This window comes from Penicillium arizonense, assembly GCF_001773325.1.
Source record: "Penicillium arizonense strain CBS 141311 chromosome Unknown PENARI_contig016, whole genome shotgun sequence".
In the NCBI taxonomy this organism is placed as follows: domain Eukaryota; kingdom Fungi; phylum Ascomycota; class Eurotiomycetes; order Eurotiales; family Aspergillaceae; genus Penicillium; species Penicillium arizonense.
Genome location: NW_019173293.1, coordinates 186462 through 205160, shown reverse-complemented (window position 1 = coordinate 205160; position 18699 = coordinate 186462). Strand labels below are relative to the sequence as shown.

At 47.3% G+C, this 18699-nt stretch overlaps 6 protein-coding genes across 6 annotated transcripts; 3 read left to right on the top strand and 3 right to left on the bottom strand.

Annotated features, from left to right (window-relative positions):
* Positions 1 to 280: 280 nt before the first annotated feature.
* Positions 281 to 860, bottom strand: PENARI_c016G05922 (uncharacterized protein; the record flags this gene model as incomplete). Its single annotated transcript, XM_022634065.1, has 2 exons — positions 281 to 684; positions 746 to 860. 2 exons carry the CDS (start codon positions 858 to 860, stop codon positions 281 to 283), a joined length of 519 nt encoding a protein of 172 aa, XP_022486199.1.
* Positions 861 to 2204: 1344 nt separating this feature from the next.
* PENARI_c016G11321 (uncharacterized protein) lies at positions 2205 to 3296 on the bottom strand (the record flags this gene model as incomplete). Its single annotated transcript, XM_022634184.1, has 1 exon — positions 2205 to 3296. One exon carries the CDS (start codon positions 3294 to 3296, stop codon positions 2205 to 2207), a length of 1092 nt encoding a protein of 363 aa, XP_022485975.1.
* Positions 3297 to 4034: 738 nt separating this feature from the next.
* Positions 4035 to 5701, top strand: PENARI_c016G10440 (NAD-dependent succinate-semialdehyde dehydrogenase; the record flags this gene model as incomplete). Its single annotated transcript, XM_022634163.1, has 4 exons — positions 4035 to 4049; positions 4101 to 4188; positions 4254 to 5513; positions 5577 to 5701. The coding sequence occupies 4 exons, from the start codon at positions 4035 to 4037 to the stop codon at positions 5699 to 5701; spliced, it is 1488 nt and encodes a 495-aa protein (XP_022486131.1).
* A 594-nt stretch (positions 5702 to 6295) lies between these two features.
* On the top strand, positions 6296 to 7939 carry PENARI_c016G03274 (bZIP transcription factor; the record flags this gene model as incomplete). Its single annotated transcript, XM_022634001.1, has 3 exons — positions 6296 to 6366; positions 6423 to 7124; positions 7189 to 7939. The coding sequence occupies 3 exons, from the start codon at positions 6296 to 6298 to the stop codon at positions 7937 to 7939; spliced, it is 1524 nt and encodes a 507-aa protein (XP_022485952.1).
* Positions 7940 to 8468: 529 nt separating this feature from the next.
* Positions 8469 to 10292, bottom strand: PENARI_c016G08030 (transcription factor domain-containing protein; the record flags this gene model as incomplete). Its single annotated transcript, XM_022634116.1, has 4 exons — positions 8469 to 9713; positions 9770 to 9860; positions 9909 to 10067; positions 10285 to 10292. The coding sequence occupies 4 exons, from the start codon at positions 10290 to 10292 to the stop codon at positions 8469 to 8471; spliced, it is 1503 nt and encodes a 500-aa protein (XP_022486138.1).
* Positions 10293 to 11019: 727 nt separating this feature from the next.
* PENARI_c016G03058 (aromatic alcohol reductase) lies at positions 11020 to 12036 on the top strand (the record flags this gene model as incomplete). The annotated part of the gene is made up of 3 exons (XM_022633998.1): positions 11020 to 11055; positions 11119 to 11532; positions 11593 to 12036. 3 exons carry the CDS (start codon positions 11020 to 11022, stop codon positions 12034 to 12036), a joined length of 894 nt encoding a protein of 297 aa, XP_022486082.1.
* Between the last annotated feature and the right edge of the window lie 6663 nt (positions 12037 to 18699).

Genomic DNA, 18699 nt, shown 5'->3' with positions numbered 1-18699 from the left:
AGGTTCTAGACCTTGGAACAGGAATCGGACCATTTCGAGGTCTAGTTTCAGCGTCTACGTATTTAAATACTCAATCGATTGAGCTAAAATCATCTCGAGCCAAGGAAGTCCATTTTTCATTACAATACATAAAGGGTCGCACTCGTATTCACCCTTGGGGCAATGGGAAACTAAGTAGTAAAAAGCCGAACTCAAAGTGACTAGAAGTGCCATCGGAGAAAGGATCTCTGCTAGATAGGCCTGGCTCTCGCCAGTGAGACCTTGCGCATTCTACCAGATCTCAATGCCATCCATGAGAAGCGGTGGAGCTGGGTTCCTGCGGCTTCGGAGCGGCACTAGTTCCCCACTGCTTTGGACTACTTTCCCACTGCTGTGAACCAGTTTCCTGTGGTGGACGAGTTTCCTGTGGTGGACTAGTTTCCTGCGGCTTCGGAGCGGCACTAGTTTCCCACTGATTTGGACTACTTTCCCACTGCTGTGCACTGGGTTCTGCTGGCTTTGGACTGTCATTGTGCTGAGTAGCTCCAACGCAGACTTTCTGGCCTATCAGCATGTTGTCGCAGTAAGGGTGAATCGTAGGGTTCAATTTGAGAAAGGTGGCCAAATCAAGCCCTGGGTGCATATTGACGACGTCGTTGCAGGTCTCAGGAGGAGTTTTGAGTTGAGGTGAATACCAAGAATCGCCTGCGCATGGTCAGTAAAATTATTTCATGGATGATAGACTCGCATTCCAAGGGTCATTTACAGTCTCCCACTTGTTGAGCTTCGGGCTCACCCGAAGGCATCGAAGGGCTCGCGTTCACGGCGGCCGAAAAGACAAGGCCCACCGCCACAAGAAGAGTTCGAAGAGTTGTGGCCATTATGTCCAGTCAAGGAATTAAATGTTTCGAAGAGTGGATAGCAACAAAGCAATAGAGTCTCAGTAGCGAGTAACTATTGTGTCGAAATGTATCTACTTTTTGGGGCAGAACGCATAATTTATAGGCGGCTGAAGGCCATAACATACCTTGCCGTCGTGGCATTCCATCGCATTGTTGGTGGCGCTAGACAAGGGCAATACCAGGATAATTGACTTTTAAATCACGTCTCGAGCTCGGATAGTGGGACAAATTATTCCGTGGCCATTGCTCAAAGCCACCTCTGTAGTTCCAATACGTACAAATCTCAGTTCGATACGCGAGAGCTCACATTGAATATGCTCTTAATGGTTAGAAGATAAGAGAAATTTCCGAGGGGGGAGGGTGTAAAAATGTGACTAGCTAATAATGTTCACGCAACTATGTGAGAAAAAGAAAGACTTTCACTTATAAGCCAGATTGGATGGACGCTTGCTATGGATGTATCCTACGATGGGAGAATGTGAACTCGTAAGTCAAAGTTGTGGCTGAGAAGTTGTCATGAAAGAATTAGGCGAAGAATGATCAAAGTAACTACATGCATGCTTCTCTCCAATCAGATCTATCTGCATGCCCTTGAGCTTGGGAAACTAATTACTGCTGCATGCCGACTCGCCAGATTGTATTCCATCCAGGTACCCCTCGTACCCTAACCCCCTTCTCCCCCAACATCAGTCCACATTCCTAGGCGGCAGATGAACCTGAAGATGTTACCAGCCAGCGTGTCATTACACCTGTAGGGCTTTCGGAGATGATTTATTTCTTAGTAACATTGTGAGTTTAAAAAAATTGCTTTAGGTTGGTGGCGCCTTCATCCACTGTTTTCGTGGAAAATGGCGCTCTCTCTCCGGCGCACGTTGTGGCGTACCCCTTCCTTCCACTATCGGGCATCTATTGATTCTCCCCTACTCCTGAGATGGACGACACCACGGAATTGCGAAAGACACCCAATCGAAAAAGACCAATGCGCAGGGAGGGACACTTTAACAAGATGCGGAGTAATTGATCGGAGAACTGACCCGCCCTGCACGTACTGCAGCTCTACATTCCCTTAAGATCCCAAACAGGTAAGGAGTACTTCATCTAGAGTATGCAGCTGGTCTCAAAATTCCTACCAGGGGTGGGAATTAGTACTCAATTGGTCACCTCCTTGTGATTTAGAATATATGTTCAGCTCTTGATCGCCATAGCACATCACCAGTCGGCAGCCAAGTGGGTCACTTCTTGGTGGCCGACACAGATAGTATTTGGTCACGATCGTGGCGATCAATGTTTGCCAAGTGTGCTCTAACTCAACCCACTCCGATATTAACAAATCCGAGCCAAGATCTTCAGCACATCGCCTGTAATTCCCATAGCGGTTACCTCCCCGCCAGCACCAGCGCCTTGAATAATAATGGGTTTTGTTCCATATCGCTTCGTATGGAAGCTGATGATATTATCGCTACCCTTGAGGAGCGCGATTGGATGAGATCGATCAAACATCTCCATTCCAACTTTCAGTTTTTTGGTAGAAACATCGATGCTGCCAGAAAAGCGCACAACCCGATTATTCTTCTCCGCGACAGCTTTGATGGCCTCCATTCGATGATCGAATTGAGGCAATTGATCGAGGAACTCATCAGCAGCCTTGATGTTTGCAAGTTCCTGCGGAATCAAGCTTTCCACCGGGAAAGAGGAGGTAGATTCAACAGGGATGCCCACGATTCGGGCAAGAATGACCAATTTGCGCGCAACATCAAGTCCGTTTAGATCATCTCGAGGGTCTGGCTCAGTGAAGCCTAGTTCCTTCGCCTTCTTCACCTCTGCAGACCATTGAGCGCTCTTCCCCTGAAGAGGAGAAAATGAATTGAATAGATAGGACATTGTTCCACTAAAGACTCCCTCAATCCGGGTAACCTGATCACCTGTTTGAACGAAGTCATTCAGGGTCGAGATGATGGGCATCCCAGCCCCGACAGAGGATTCATGGAATACATGAAATTTCCCCGATTTGGCTGCATCTTGGATGTTTTGCCACAGCTGGTAGCTTCCCGAAAATGGTTTCTTGTTGGGGGTTGCGATGTTTATTCCTTGACTCAAAAATAGCGGGTAGGCTTCGGCGATAACGTTGGCGGCGGTGTTGTCAATTAGGATTGTGCTGCCGGGTGCCCGTGAGAGATAGTCGGCAATAAACGAGATTGTGGGCGGGCTCTGACCGTTAGATTCCAAGGCCTCAAGAGCGGTATCGATGTCCAAGCCTGTATAATCGGCTGTATACAAGGCCTTATCGATCATTGCTATATAGCACAGCTTCAATTCCGCCGACCGACAGTTCTTGGCCAAAAATGCCAGCTGCCGCAAAACACAACTGCCAACTCCGCCCACGCCTGTCATGAAAGAGGGCACCGTCAACAACATCGTCGATCAATTTTACATTCAGCCTCGCTCACCTATTATAGCAACATGAACTTCTTTCCTGCTCCCGGTCATGGTGACGTTCGAATATGAATGCTACTTCAGGAAGTGTAGAATTCATGTATCAAATACTATGTGACATGATCATGTCGCTTTATTAAATACATCCGAGATACAGAGTATGTAGGCGATTTCCAAAAGTTACAGTGAAGACGTGAGCATAGCCATGACAACCACGTAATCGGGCAATTATGGCCTCGGACCTCACCCGAGATCGTCCCAAGCCAGGTCCCATGGTACAATCGGACCTTAGCGCGAATAATGACAACTGTGGGTCTTTTCCTGACATGCTGGATAATCGACCGATTATTTGAGAGGTAGTTTTACATATGTTTTCTCAGACAAGAGCGGGTACCATTTCTAGCGTGTTCGCCAAACGGAATTTGTCCTTATGTCCGTTGTGGGTATGGATTTGAATTGAGCTAAGCAGGCGATTAGGTGAGAAGGACCGGCAACCAACAGTTCGAAAGAGGAAGCCAATAGCAGGCTGTTGTTGGTAGCTAGCTATCTTCACGCGATGTGTAATCCAAAAGGTTGCACTGGTATGGGGCATGAGGGTAAATGGAATCAACATGATATATAAATCAGCCTGATCCCCCCCTCTCTCTAGATAGGAGGTAGTTTATAACTTGATAGTCACGTCGAAACATTTCCTCACTGTTGATCAACGCAAGGTCAAGCATGGCACCCATCGAGGTTAGTTGTTCTATCCTTGAGGCTTAACATTTCAATGGCTAATTCCCAAAGTTGAACGATCCGACCTTGTTTCATGAGAGATCGCTCTTGAATGGCCAATGGGTTCAATCAAAATCCGGCCAAACGTTTGAGGTTGAAGGTAAGTACTAAAACCTAGTCGCGAATTCAATGTCTTTGTGACTGACAGGGTCATTGGATTGGTAGACCCTGGAACTCGGAAAGTCTTTGCGAACCCCACCAATAACGATGTTGTCGATGTTGATGCCTATGTCACAACATCTGAGGCTGCCTTCCAAAAGTACAAGCATGTCAATCCTCGAGAAAGGGCCAAGATCTTGCTCAAGTGGCACGAGCTCATCACAGCTGCTCGCGACGACATCGCTAAGATTGTGGTGTATGAGACTGGCAAACCGTTGACTGAAGCTCTTGGAGAGGTCGATTATGCACTAGGCTTTGCTTGGTGGTTTGCCGGCGAAGCCGAACGGATTCGCGGCTCCATTGCACAGCCTTCTATCGGTAATAGACGCACATTCGTGATCAAACAGCCCATCGGCGTAAGCGTCGCTCTCGTCCCTTGGAACTTCCCTATTGCTATGACCATCCGCAAGGTTGCTGCTGCCCTCGCAGCGGGTTGCACCATGATTCTGAAGCCATCTCCCGAGACTCCTTTGAGCGCCATGGCTCTAGCTGATCTTGCGATCCGTGCTGGATTACCACCTGGTGTCTTGAACATTATCTCGACCGATAATGTCAATACTCCTTCTGTCGCAGAAGCCCTCTGCAAACATCCGTTAGTTCGAAAGGTTACATTTACTGGCAGCACAGCAGTGGGTAGCATTGTCGCGAGGAACTGCAGTGTTGGTCTGAAAAAAGTGACAATGGAGCTGGGAGGCAACTGCCCCTTCATTGTCTTCAACGATGGAGACTTGGAACAGGCACTTGCTGCCCTCATGATTCTCAAGTGGCGAACTGCTGGCCAGGCGTGCACGCACGCAAATCGGGTCTACGTTCAAAGTGGTATATACGACAAGTTCACCGAATTGCTGCTTCAAGCAACGCGGAAGCTTTCCGTAGGGCACGGCATGGGTTCAAATACCACCATGGGGCCTCTCACAACAGGAAGAGGGGTTGAAAAGCTCCAGAGACAGGTGCAAGATGCGATCAACAAAGGTGGCCAGATCCTTTGTGGTGGCAAGCGACCAGACAATCTATCTCCCGAATACGAAAATGGCTATTTCTTCGAGCCAACTATTATTGCCAACATGTCGTCAGATATGTTGACAACCAAGGAGGAGACATTTGGACCACTCTTGGGCTTATATAAATTTGAGACTGAAGATGAAGTTGTTCAACTGGCCAATGACACAAGTATGGGCCTTGCCTCTTACTTCTTTACCCAGGACGTGAACCGCACCTGGAGGCTACTTGAGAATCTCGAAGCAGGAATGATTGGCATGAATACCGGTAAGAGCATGCTTCGGACTCTGTTACTTTATGAGAAACAATATTGATTTCTAACCTTCTCAGGAAATTCATCATGCGCAGAGTCTCCATTTGGCGGAATCAAGCAATCTGGATATGGAAAGGAGGCAGGCAAGGATGTTGCCATCGAGGAGTATCTAATCTCCAAGACCGGTACTCTGACTGTATAATCAACGAACATGGGAAATAGCCGCGTTGAAAGAGCTAGAGGAGCAGATCTGGAGAAACGTAGTTGATTGAGAGAGAAGAAACTATCTAGGTCTGGAAACTGAGAATAGTTTAACTCAAAAACTGGGGCGCCGCCTGAACCCACCCAGGCATCAACATGTGTGCTCTAACGTTAAGTTAGTTAAGTCAATCTTGTTTTGTTTTCAGACTTGGACAGTATTACACACGATAAGTTCCATCGAAACAATGTGTTTGGGTTTCCGATTGGTTTCTATTCCCGTTCAAAGGCATTTCCGACGCTATTCCCGACGCTATTCCCGCGGATCGGGAATAACGAATGAGGAGACATTCGGGGCTTCTTCAACCTCATTTGTACGTCTGCGTCTAAACTTCGAAACTTGCATGATTTATCCATTCGCCCTGTGTACTGCATTTTACCGCAGGCTGCATACTAGCTCGTTTCCTATTCTACAGCTAATGGCTGATGAATGCCGAGGGTGTCTGTTTGACTATCTGGGAACACCTCTCCGTACTTGAATCGGTTGTTTTCCGGGTGCAAGCAAATCAATCGTCTTGCATCTCGTACTTGATTAACCATGGTCCGTCAAAAACCCCCGTCAGTCAACAAAAATGCAAATGCGACGACGAAAGAGGACCTCAACAAGAAGTATTTTCCTCAATCAAGAATGCATTTTAGTATCTAATTTATTAATTAACAACCAGGAGGCTCCGAAACCGCTTATCGCAACAAACGTTCCGTCGGAGACAGGCAGATCGCCTAAGACAGCTGCTAGATGATGTCAACGCGACTGGCAGGCCAGATGACGAGACGAATAGAGCATTACGGGAAGAAAATAGACGTCTACGCCGCAGTCTTATCGAATTGGAATCTAAGATTTCCCGACTCGTGGTTACAGTGCAGGGCTTGTCTGAAACGGTGTCAAATGCTGTCGTGGATACCACCCGGGATGAATCCAACATTTTCGACTTCTGCCAGGGCCACGCCACGTCTGCTACTGCTACCGAAGAACTTGTATCAAACCCAAGGCCAACGATAGCTCCGAAACCCCTATTCAGAAGAGAACTTCCACCTATTAAATCGACCCAACCTGCGGCACAGAATGCGGACCACGAACAGGAGATACGCACTCGAGCGCCGAGCATCGACTGCAATGCTGCTTTGAATATTGCTGCAAGTTTCGACAGCCTAGCTCAGCAAATTCCCAGTATCTGGTCTTTTGAGTACCAAATGGGCCCCGGCCCATACGCAGATTGTTTAGCTGGAAGTGAAGATTCTAGCCTTGTTCTTGGTCGCGCATGGATCGAGTCAAATTCACCTTTCTCCGACCACATCCATGTTCTTCAGAGCCTTATGAGGAGCAAACTAGATCCTACCGTTTTACTTTCCAAGTCAACCATTGATCAGTAAGAGCCTTTCAATCTACGCATACAAAGCTCAGTGCCGACGTTGATGCTGACCCCGTCACAGCTTTTACCAGGAGGTTCTTATGGTTTTAGCTCTCTTCAATAGTATGACTCGCCCGGACGTTATGCGATGGTATGCTCGAACACGATTTTACCATATTGTCAACTTAACGGCCTGGCAAGTCTGCCCTTGCGCCTTAACATTCGACTCCATCCATTCACAATACCAGCCGACTGTTTTGCAAACACAACTACAAAATCAGTACCCAAAAGTCATAGATTGGATACCATTTCCCACTATCAGGGACCGACTCATCCAATTCCACGCAGCGAATCCCCGCATTGATCAAATATTCTGCGATGTTGTCAGTAGCTATGTTGTGGAGGCATGGATGTCCGACTTGATTGCAGGGGCACCAATGATCAAAGCCCACATTCGGGTTACAGACCTTGTCCAGAATATTGATCCATCGGCCTTTGACAAGGGATCAAATAAGGCAGCCAACGTCAATCTTCCTGCACCTGACGTGGCCACTCTATTTTCATCCACCGACTATTCTCTGGCTGTATTCAATCACCTTGGTATGGATCTTGGGGTGTCAAACTACAAAATTGATCCTGCTTTCTTTGCTACATACCCAGAGCTATACGACCATAGTGCGTGTATCTCCGGTGAAGGCATCTCATTACGACCAGAAGCCCAGGCTCGGTTGACGTATCCTAAGCCCCTGGACTCACAAATATTTCAAACGTATCGGAATTTCATTGAATTTTCCTACGGTTGGCCGCTTCACATGGCAGGAGTTTTCGGATGAAATCTGATTCTTGGGGCGACAAGAAATGATATATATTTTTCAAACTTCTGCTTGTTATCTCTTTTAACAAATTTTAGAAATCAGATTTTATCGTGGAGGAAGCCGTATTCAAGATTGCAATTGCAATGTGAGTCTTATCGCCAATTAATCCGGGCGCGATGGCATCCGGTCGATGTACGAGACACTTGAATTTCCGTACCGCACGTACCACTTGTAGGGCAGGACCCATTATTACGTTGCTAAGAGAGCCCTGAAACTGAGCAGTTCCACTTCATGCAAAGATTCCTCTTTTGTTTGTAGATAATCAAGGAAGATCTCCAAATTTGCCCCAAGCTGTGCGGAGGTCAGCCTTGGCTGTCACACTTCTGGTCCAATATCACAAGCGCCCCAAAAGTGAAATTTACCTCAAGAATGTCTGAATAGACCATTTTATTATATCGGTAGCCAAAATTTCTTGACAGTACGCTTCAAATAGTTTATGGAGCCCATGCAATGCTATCCACGCCGGTCAACGATGTACCATTAACACTCAGAACCATGATATAGCCCCTTCCTGCTCCGAGTCAAGGATTTCAAGATAGCTTTCAAAGAGTGCCTTGCTCCACTGACAAGCTGTACCGGAGCTAGGAATATCCGAAGTCTCTTCAGATGTTTGTGTATTCTGGCGTCCATGCATCTGAGCGAAACGTTGTTCAGGCTCCATCGATGACTCTGGTCGCCCGACTAATGGAGAGACACATACTTCTGGTGAAAGGATAGGGCCGGATACTCCAGGCTGAGTGGTGGTTGATGTAATGGCTTCGTGAGTTCCCGTCGCCATCGATTCACAGTCTTCAAGCGGCTCTGTTCCATTCGGTAATATCCCGAACAAGCTAGGGTTGGCTATAGCCATCTCCCTTGCGACTAAAGCCTGAGCATGAAATTCTTTGATACGGGTCCAGCGTGAACATCCGCGAGAGTCACTCATCCCGTTCCAATATTGATAAATATCTTCAGCAGCCGCCAATGCCACGTCCGCCATGTGCCCCAACGGAGAAAGAGATAAGCTGATAAATAGATACGTCAAGATATCCCATTCAATGTAGGTCTGAAACAGCCATAGCCATAGATTGCCCCGTTCATGGAGACGCATTGCTTTAGTTCGCTCAAGAATCTCCACGCAATTTTCACGAAAGCTGTCTTGAATGAGCACATGTTGGCTTTCTCTATTTCGAGGCTTGCTCACTGCGAGCCTGAGCTTGGCAAGGATCAAACGAGTGGACTCGGCAGTGACAAAATCTAGAGGAATAGACATGTCGCAATGCGAAAGGTTTTCTCGCTCCATCCGCTCTTTAAACCGATCAATTGCTTCACATTTTTCTGAGGTCGACATGGTCGGGTATGAATTTCTTTCGGTAAATTGATCGGAGAAAGATACCAGGCGCGTAAAATAGCTGACCTCAAGCCTAACCAGACTGAACAACATCTCGCTCTTTGCAGGATGGTTTTTGGGGATGCAACTCATATCAGGGTCAAGATCTGTATCGCTAAGGTTTGATGGAAATTTGTTGTGGAACCGTGACTCCAAGATGAGCGGCTCGGACCTGTCATCTTCTGCCATTCGAACGTCAAGGATGAAGATCTGCCACCAAAGGCGACGTCGCATTTCAGCTTCGAATGGTGCGATATTGGAGTTTGAATTCTCGTCGTTCAGTCCATTTTCAAACGCTATTGTAATGGCAACTCTGGTCAGACTCTTGCTGTCCGGGCCTTGTGCATCAAACCTGCCGCAAACCTGCATAAGACCATCAGTTATGGACTATCTAGCTAGATATGAAATCAGAATCCTACAGTATAGAGGGTAAATGCTTGTAGGACGGTTATGTCTGTTGATTTCTGGTAGTCTGCCTGGGCAAGAGCCGTCTCGATTGACTTTCGATAACTTGCTCTATCAGCTGAGCGTCACTTCCTGCTTCACGGGTTGGTTTACCTTTGTAGTGAAGTTGGTCTGTCACAGCCGAGCGCTTTCTTGCACTCTTCGGTTGTCAGGGCCACCACAGCTGTGTAGTAAATTGCAAACAACAAGCAGTGAATTGGCGAGCTGTCGGATATTCCCTCTTGTAGGAACTCAATAATTTGACGTTGAACACTAGGTGCGTGAATTATTTTGAGAACCGGGTGCACTCGCTCTAAGTACGTCTGCCAAAGAAAGAATATTGTCGTTGATGAGGGGTGAAGAGATTGCGAAGTATGTACAGAATACCCTCGAGATGCAAAGTCTCGGCGTCCGGCTTGACATGGTCTTGCTGGACTCGCCTGAAGCTCGCGCACATCGTTTGTGACCGAATGGTTGGACTTATTACTACTTAGCCATGGTGGCTGTGACCGCGTAGTCTGAACAACCTGCCAGATCTGCGACAAACTTTCCTCGCATGAAATCAGTGTCCGCTCGATAATCTCAACGCGAGTACCCAGCTCTTGGTCGGGTAGACTTTGACTGTCATTTCTGGATACACCTTTTCTCGGTGGATACGCGCACCTAACCTTGACCTTAACACAGTATGAGCAAGGAAGGGCTTTATCGCATTTGATCTTTCGGCGTCGGCACTCAAGGCAAGATTTACCCGTAGATGAAAGACGGGTCATGTCAGATTGTATTCTCCTCTGCATATTGCAGTTGTCCTCGTAATAGAGACGACGAAATACCTTCGCACTGGCCTGGTAAACTCGGTTGTTTAGAAAATACATCCCGCATTTCTAAGCATACAGTCAGGATTACCTTAGCATAGCTTACACGACAGTGGGGCTCAAGAGAACAGCGGTCGACATGATTGGTGCAGTTGGGCATTCAGTCTCCGATTGGCTACGGCGGGAAAACGGTGAAATGTCCGCTTTAACTAATCGCATCATCATCAATGATCCACCGTAAACAGGTGTCGGTACTATCCATTTGAAATCACATCTTGGAAGGCGAGTATGATGATTCGAGTTGAATATATAAATATGCCCTTCTCCTCGGTCCTACCTAGGTGAACATCCATCAGAAACCTTGAAGCCAGAAATCATCAGAGACAAACCTGACTTCCCAGCGCACATCTACAATGGCAACTATCTTGAAGAAAGTTGCAATTATCGGGGTAAGAACGCCTTTAGGCTACATCTACTAATTTCATATTTGGCATAAGTTAACAAATCTCCAGGCCAGCGGCAATATTGGCAGGATCATTCTTGACAGTCTGGTCGTCTCAAACAAATTTACTATAACTGTGATCTCCCGCAAGGAGAGTGAGGCAGCCTTCCCCCCAGGTGTCACAGTTCTCAAGACCGACTTCTCAGGAAGTAGTCTGGAGGCCGCCTTTCGGGGACAAGATGCTGTGATCTCGGCAGTCGGAGCTACTGCTTTCAATGAACAGAAGGCGCTGGTGGATGCGGCCATCGCCGCTGGGGTCCAGCGTTTCATCCCTTCGGAGTTCTCAGCCAACAGCCAGAGTGAGGCTGTACTGCAATTACTGCCACTATTTGGGCAGAAGAATGACGTGATCAAGTACCTGAAAAGTAAGGAATCTTCGGGCTTGACCTGGACTGGCATTGCCACGTCGGGATTGTTCGACTGGGTAAGTGATTTACTATATCGTGGAGTTTGCGTCGTATTCTAATTATCATGTCATCACAAGGGTCTTCGCAATGGCTTCTTGGAATTCGACATATCCAATCGCACAGCTACGATCTGGGATGGCGGGAACAAAAGCTTCACTCTGACCAACGAAAAGCAGCTGGGCCAGTCGGTGGTATCTGTTCTCGAAAATCCACGGGAGACTAGCAACCAGTACCTCTATGTCGCTTCTGTGGAGACAACCCAGAGAGAAATTGTCACGGCTCTAGAGAAGGTGACTGGGGCTAGATGGACGATCAAAGATACCACCACGGATGAGCAGGTCAGTGCCGCTATCAAGAAGCTCACAGCCGGTGATTTCAGCGGCGCCTTCACACTGGTCCGGGCCACTTGTTTTGGTAACACGCCTGGCCTCCGTGCAAACTATGTCCAGGAGGAGAAGCTTGCAAATGGACTGCTGGGGCTGGAGATGGAAAGTGTCATGGATACCATCAAGCGGCTGTAACATAGGCTCATGGCCCTAGACATGGTCATCAATAGAAATGACCCACCAAACGAGGACAATTCAGAGAAGAGAACAGAGGAAACGTGGGGTAAAGCAACGTAACAGCCAATCAAATAACAGAATATTTTTCTCTACCAAAAAGAAGTGATGGGCAAGCGCGTGGCAGACGATTGGCCGCAAGGGACATTGCGCTTGCCACACGTCGTTTCGTCTGTAACAACGCTGTAAAGTGATAAGTAAAGCTACTATGTCCTTTCTGGCTGTTTCAAATGTACAATTGGGCACGGCATTTCCCTGCAGAGAAGTCGGTGAATCAATTGAGTTCCAACGGTTCTTTGTCCACTTGGCGGGGCACTAGATGAAGCCTTGACTCATAAGATCTCCGTGGTCCAACTTGCGATTGGATATCTTATCAGATGCATATTTGCTCTCCAAAAAGCTATCTCGACCTGCAAAAAGCTGACAATTCCTAAGATACCCTCATTTTCTACATATAGACAAGATGGCGCCCTCATGTTCCAAGAAGTGTGGTATGGTATGTCTTTGACCCTCCCCCATGTATACCGGATCATCCCTCCACATGGGCCACGAGGGCATACCAACTAGCATCCCACAGCCCAAGTTGGAATGCAGTCTTTCAGGCTGCGAGAGCCGTTTCAAACGTCGAAATCCCTTCACTCGTCATCTGGCGAGTCATTCGGGAGAAAGACCGCATGTCTAGTTGTATCTGTAAGGATGATCCTGCGGGTCACACATAACGGAGACGCCAGAAGTTGACCGTTCTTCATTCGGATTGCCATTTGCTTGGCACGATTGAGCGACCGATTTAAGCTCAGGTGGGGCTGTTAGTTGGCCGCATTAGCGTTCGGTCAATAACGTTCCATGGTTTGCTACTGGAAAGAGTTCGGGCCAGGGGCTCAAATGGCCCAATCACAGGACATGAAAAACCCGCATACCGGCTCTACGCTCCATATTCTGATTGGCCAATTAATTTAAACTCGGTGGAGCTTGTCAGTCGGCCGGTCTTGTAGCATGTGTAAGCTAGTTGTATTGTTGTGGGGCAGTGTGGGGTCACAAGTAATATAGATACAAGTCTAACTCTAATGCATGAGTTCTGCGTATCAAGAGGACAGCACAATACCAACAAATCAGGTGCTCTAACAGCTGGGGTCGCAGTGTTTTCCTTAGCTGCCGGTCTTCGGAAATTGACAAGGAGGAACAGGCACATAGGCATGATTCGTCAATTTTTCCAATAGTCCACGGAGACCTTGTGGCGGTAAGCTCGCGATTCGGAAACTCCTCGGAATTGCCTTCAAAGGTTGCAGTGGACTGGGGAAGACTGTGGCCCATGGTATTTTTATACACTAGAGAGGCTAGTTCTTTTAGTAGATAGTAAATCTGGCTGGAGCAACTATTCCTGCTATTCTGCTGTTCACATATTATAAAATAGAGCAACTTTCGTTGACTAAAACTTGAGTAAGTATCATCACACTTCATGAATAGTCTAACTTCAGACAACTCCGCCTTCCAGAAGGACAGTCAGGTTGCAAGTGAACATGAACACGGATTCTTCAACCACGCCTGAAGATGCCTATGTCGTGGTGAAAGCAACTTTGTTGGACTGGAAGGCGGCTATAAGGCATGTAAGGCGCCCAGCACAACATGGAGTCTATTTATTTCTACAAATTGGGATTTTAATTGCCCTCCGCTTTCCAGGTGGGCCCGTTCTCCTTGATTCTCCATGACCTTTCGCTTCCCTGAGGTACCACGGTTAGCCGTTGGCTCCAGGCAAGGTCATATCAAGATTCCACATATATGACTATAATGCAAGAGTCGTGTTCCTGTTTGCTTCCAGGTTCCAATCATGGAAATTTAAAAATCATATCCTGATTGCCAAAATAAAACTACCAAAGTAATTTGATACCCAGACCAGTAGTTCTTAGTCGTTGGGCTTCATATTCAATTGGCTTAGCCGTGGCTCTCGAATACCTTTTCACGAATGATTTTGCTCCGTCCATAAGCTTCTGTCTTGCTCGATGACGAGCAGTTGGGCATATAGCAAAGTCTTTATTCAACAGAAGCTGTGATAAATTAAGGTCAAACTTAAACAATCAGGTTTCGCTGAAACTCAGCGAAATTGGAAGGATCGCACCAACCTCGCATAGTTGTGGGATTATGGACGCACACAGTGTCTCCGCATGCTGTCGTGAGCGCGGGTTGTCAAGCACATCGCGTAGTGTTTGTAGACATTTTACATATTTTCAATGATCGCGGCGGTGGCTTCCGCCTGTCCTGACATAAAGTGTATGAAGACGCGGCATACACACGAAACAGCTGAGTCCAAAGCCGCAATTTGACCTAACGGACTAGGGATGATTGAATAGAAGCTGCCGTGGGATGCGAGAGGAAAGATTGCCTGGCTGCGGGGATTTTCCAGCAAGTAGACCAACACGGACGAGATCTTATCACCCACCAAGTGCAAATTTAAGTCCCAAAGCACAGCCTCTTGGCTATTTGAGGGACTCATCGAGCAATCGGGGTAGTTCTTCTCGAGAATATACCATTTCTTAGAGTAGAGCTTTGCCATGGCATCAGTCTGGTCGACGAATTTCCATTGGCGGAGATAACCCGGACAGATCCAGCCAGCTTTCTCGCAGGCTATACATTTGGGCTCTTCTCTTCCACATTAGCATTGTCATTTCTGAGATCAGTGTGTGACCGACAAGGAAAAGGCGCAAATGCCCGGCCAGTGGTAGTACCTTCTTTTCCCTTTTTCGGCAATTTTCGCACCCTTGGCTCCTAGGTCTTCCGACCATGTTATTGTGTATTATTGTCCCGTGTGAGGGGTCACCGCCATGCAGCACAATATCAAAAACGCTCCGCTTCAGAGGGTAGCAGAAGGTCGATCGGTATTGATGAGATTTCGCTAGTTGTGAACTCGGGGCTTTGAATTGATGCAAAGTGGTGACAGTGGATGCGGAAGTATTGAGGAATATCCGCGATTTGCCCCTTCTGCAATGGGCCGTGGAAAGAGCCATTGAGCCCTTAGTGTCGTTTAGAGACACTCTGCTGACCACTCGATCCTTTCCCGAGCAATGCAAGAAAGTGGATAGGTGTTAAAAATCATTTCTTGATAATCCTTCGGCCTTCGGTAAGATAAAATCTCCGAACTGACTCCATTGAGTGATTAGAAAAAAGGGGGGGGGGTTCGTTCATTAAAAACTAAATAATTCCCCATCGGTTTTGGACTTGCGGTTTTTAACACTATTGATGCTCGTGTGCCAATACTACCCCTTCTACATCGGTAATCAAAATGCCCGACTGCTGCTTGCGAGGCTTCAATGGAATGCTAAGCCTAAGGGGCGAGAGACGACTCTTGCGGGCCAAACGGTTATATGACGGGTACAAGCCCTGAAGTAGCAATCCTACTGTTGCACGATCTTTATGGTTGGACCTTTACCAACACTCGGCTTCTGGCGGATCATTTTGCTGAGGTCGGAGCTACAGTTTACATACCTGATCTGTAATATCAACTTCCGCTTTCTTCCCTACCCCAACACAGACGAGGCACACATAACTCATTATTTCAGCAGCTTCGTTGGCGAGATTTACCCACTGGATATCCTGCAAGATCAGACTCAGTGGCATAAGCTTGACCTCCCGGCGTTCCTGGAGCGAAACGCCAAACACATCCGGGAGGCTCAGGCCATCGAATGCGCAAGATACTCCGCTCTCAGCACAGACGGATAGGAGCAATTGGGTTTTGCTATGGAGGGTTGGCAGCATTTCGTTTGGGAGAAAACGGTGGCCTTGTCTACTGCATCTCCACTGCCCATCCTTCTCTCCTGGAGAAATGCAAAATAGAAGCAGTTACGGTGCCAGTATAAATTCTGGCCCCCGAGTTTGACCCGATGTTTACAGATGAGCTGAAGGCATTCAGCAATCAGACGATCCCGAAGCAAGGGGTAGCATATGACTACCAGTACTTCCCAGGTCTTGAACATGCTTTTACATCTCGTGGGGATTCTAATAATCCGGCAGAAAGAAAGGGAATGGAAAGGGGGAAATTCTCAGCCATCTTTTGGTTTTGACGATGGTTGCTTGAGGTGTGAGATCATGATGAGATACCAAGGGGAATTTCAGAAGAGAAGAAGCCTGAATTTGATTACAGGAGTTTGAAGTATTAGGGTCTTTTTTGTTGTCGACAATATGCTATAACTCATGGAGCATGAAAGTAGTAACGTACCAATTCTCTGGCAATGTTCTGTCTTGTATGTACAGTACAGTACGGTGCGAAGGGCCGTACCAGTGTACAATATAGTTACTCGTTTTCGGGCACAGGGATAAATGACTGCAAAGCACAAGGTCATTCTTCTCCTTACAGAATCCTTTTTGCCTGCTAGCTAGTTCGCACATTTGACAGGCAAATTACTACCATAAGCAGTGTTGCACCCGTGGGGACCTCACGGGACTTACGGGAGTATAGAACCAAAATCCCTTTGTAGTCCCAAGGGAGCGATGGGACCAGGAAATGGGACAAAAGAATTCCGCTCTCGTGGGAGTTTGCAAGTTCTATGTGGGACACTACCGGTTTTAAAAGTTTCGTATGCTATAGGTATATCATTTTGGTCTGGCGTGTTTGTTGTCTTTATCTCGGATGGAATCCTTATTTGCCTGCCCCCTGAAAGCATATTCGCTTTTTTCTAAATGTTTGCGACGTTTCTCTTTGGCGATATTGTCTTGTTGGGCAAAGAGTATCCTACCTATGATTGAGCTATTACCAAAGGAAACGCTAGGATAGGACTAGAAACCCGAAACAATGAAGGAGAATGTAAAGACAAACTTTGTGTGTGGTACAGCGATGGGATAGAGCTTCAATTTATATCTAAGATTTGACGTACGGTACGCCCCGTACGGGCAACTTCAGATAAATAACAAAACACTGGGGTAGACGTAAGTGTATTGCCACTCGGCTTGATATAAAATGTCTGGCCCAGGAAGAGAAACACATGATAGATCGTTCCAAGCATACCCTCATTAACAGGACTCTAGGGACAACCCGTCTTGGTTTCATCTGTGGCCATCCTAACGGTTTCATAAGTCACATTGCATCGCAGCCAATTTAACTACCTTGTGATTGCCACAGAGGAACCCCCTTCCTGGCTGTCCCTAACTGGGATAGCCAGAGACAGCCACAACGGTAAGCTTAATTTTCTAAAACTCCTTCAATACAGGGCTTGAATAGCATTTACATGGTAATAACTACTTCCTAGATAAGTAAGCTTGGGTCACACAATGACGAGCAAAAAAAAGTCATGGCGATCTTGACATCATGGGAAGGGTCTTGCATTGAGCCAGGAGTGCATGTGTGCTTGTTGCACTTTCTTCTTGGTACGGGTTGGAATTGGCCATAGAACGGCTGGAGTGAACAGCGCAAACAATTTCCCCGGATATTGGTGCAACTTCATCATCTGCAGTACCTATACTGGGCGGTGACCGATCAAAATCTTCAACCTTCTTGTATTAGCCGCCAACTCGGGTTTCGGAGGTCTTCCGTGTGTTAACACACGGTATGGACATTCACGGTGCTAAGATCCCGGTCGGAAAGGAGAGGTATTCTCGGATTCCCGAGTGAGAGGCCAGAGCGATCCCGAGAATCGGGCTACGTGGACTATGCAAGTGGGTAAGGAATAGATTGGGATGGATCGTTCTCGACTGGTCGAGTGATAAGGAGGTATCTTGCAGGTATCTTGCGGGCATCTTGCATGCATGACGATGTTTCGCCTGTCGGGTGATTTCCCACGTCAAAGGCACACAAGGGGTTTGACCAGTTCCCAATTACATTACAAATACGCTTGAGATAACACAGAGAGCATGTCAGACACCATGCAGCACTGAGTCAACATGGAAGGCAAATTGCACTAGAAAAAAGGTTGCTCCACTGATCTACTTCTGCCTCCGATTCTTGAAGATCCTTTTTCAACCATACCCCGATACCAGCACACCCCTTTGACGGCCATGAGACTCTTTTAGCTACTTTGTGATACCTCATTGACCTGTGGAACCAACTAGTCTTTTCAACAACGAGCTCGGCCCCCTTCTCTACCCTTTGGGACTTGTCTGTTCGGGCAACGGTCGGGAACTTGTAATGCGTGTCGATATCCCACGATCCAGAACCTTGGCCCTGATGCAAATCACCTCCTTTCGGGTCAGAAAAACTGGGTCTATTTCGACTAACGCGTCAATCTCCCGTGAAGTACCCACCAAGGGAGGTCTTCCGTATCTATTGTAAACCATTCCGGTAGGCTGCGCCCTGACATACCTTGACCCATCCTTTACTCTGGTCGTCAAACTTGCCAGCTGGCCTACCGTGGCAAAAAGCAGGAGAGCCCACGGAAGTGGCCCCTTCGTGGCTACACGGGATCATCATGGCGACGAAATCCCACCAATCCATCCTTGTGTCTCTAGTTCTTCCTGATATGGTCCGTGTGCTTCCAACAAACTCGGAAAAGTCTGTTCTCTTACAGTTGCTAAGCGGAGAAGGTCGTAAATAGAGAAATCCCTTCCCGGACTATGATTATGTCTCTTTTATATCGGTCTACTCTCCCCTCCCACACACAAACCCCTTCCTCCGAGGTTGCAGACGTCTTTATTTTCCGATAC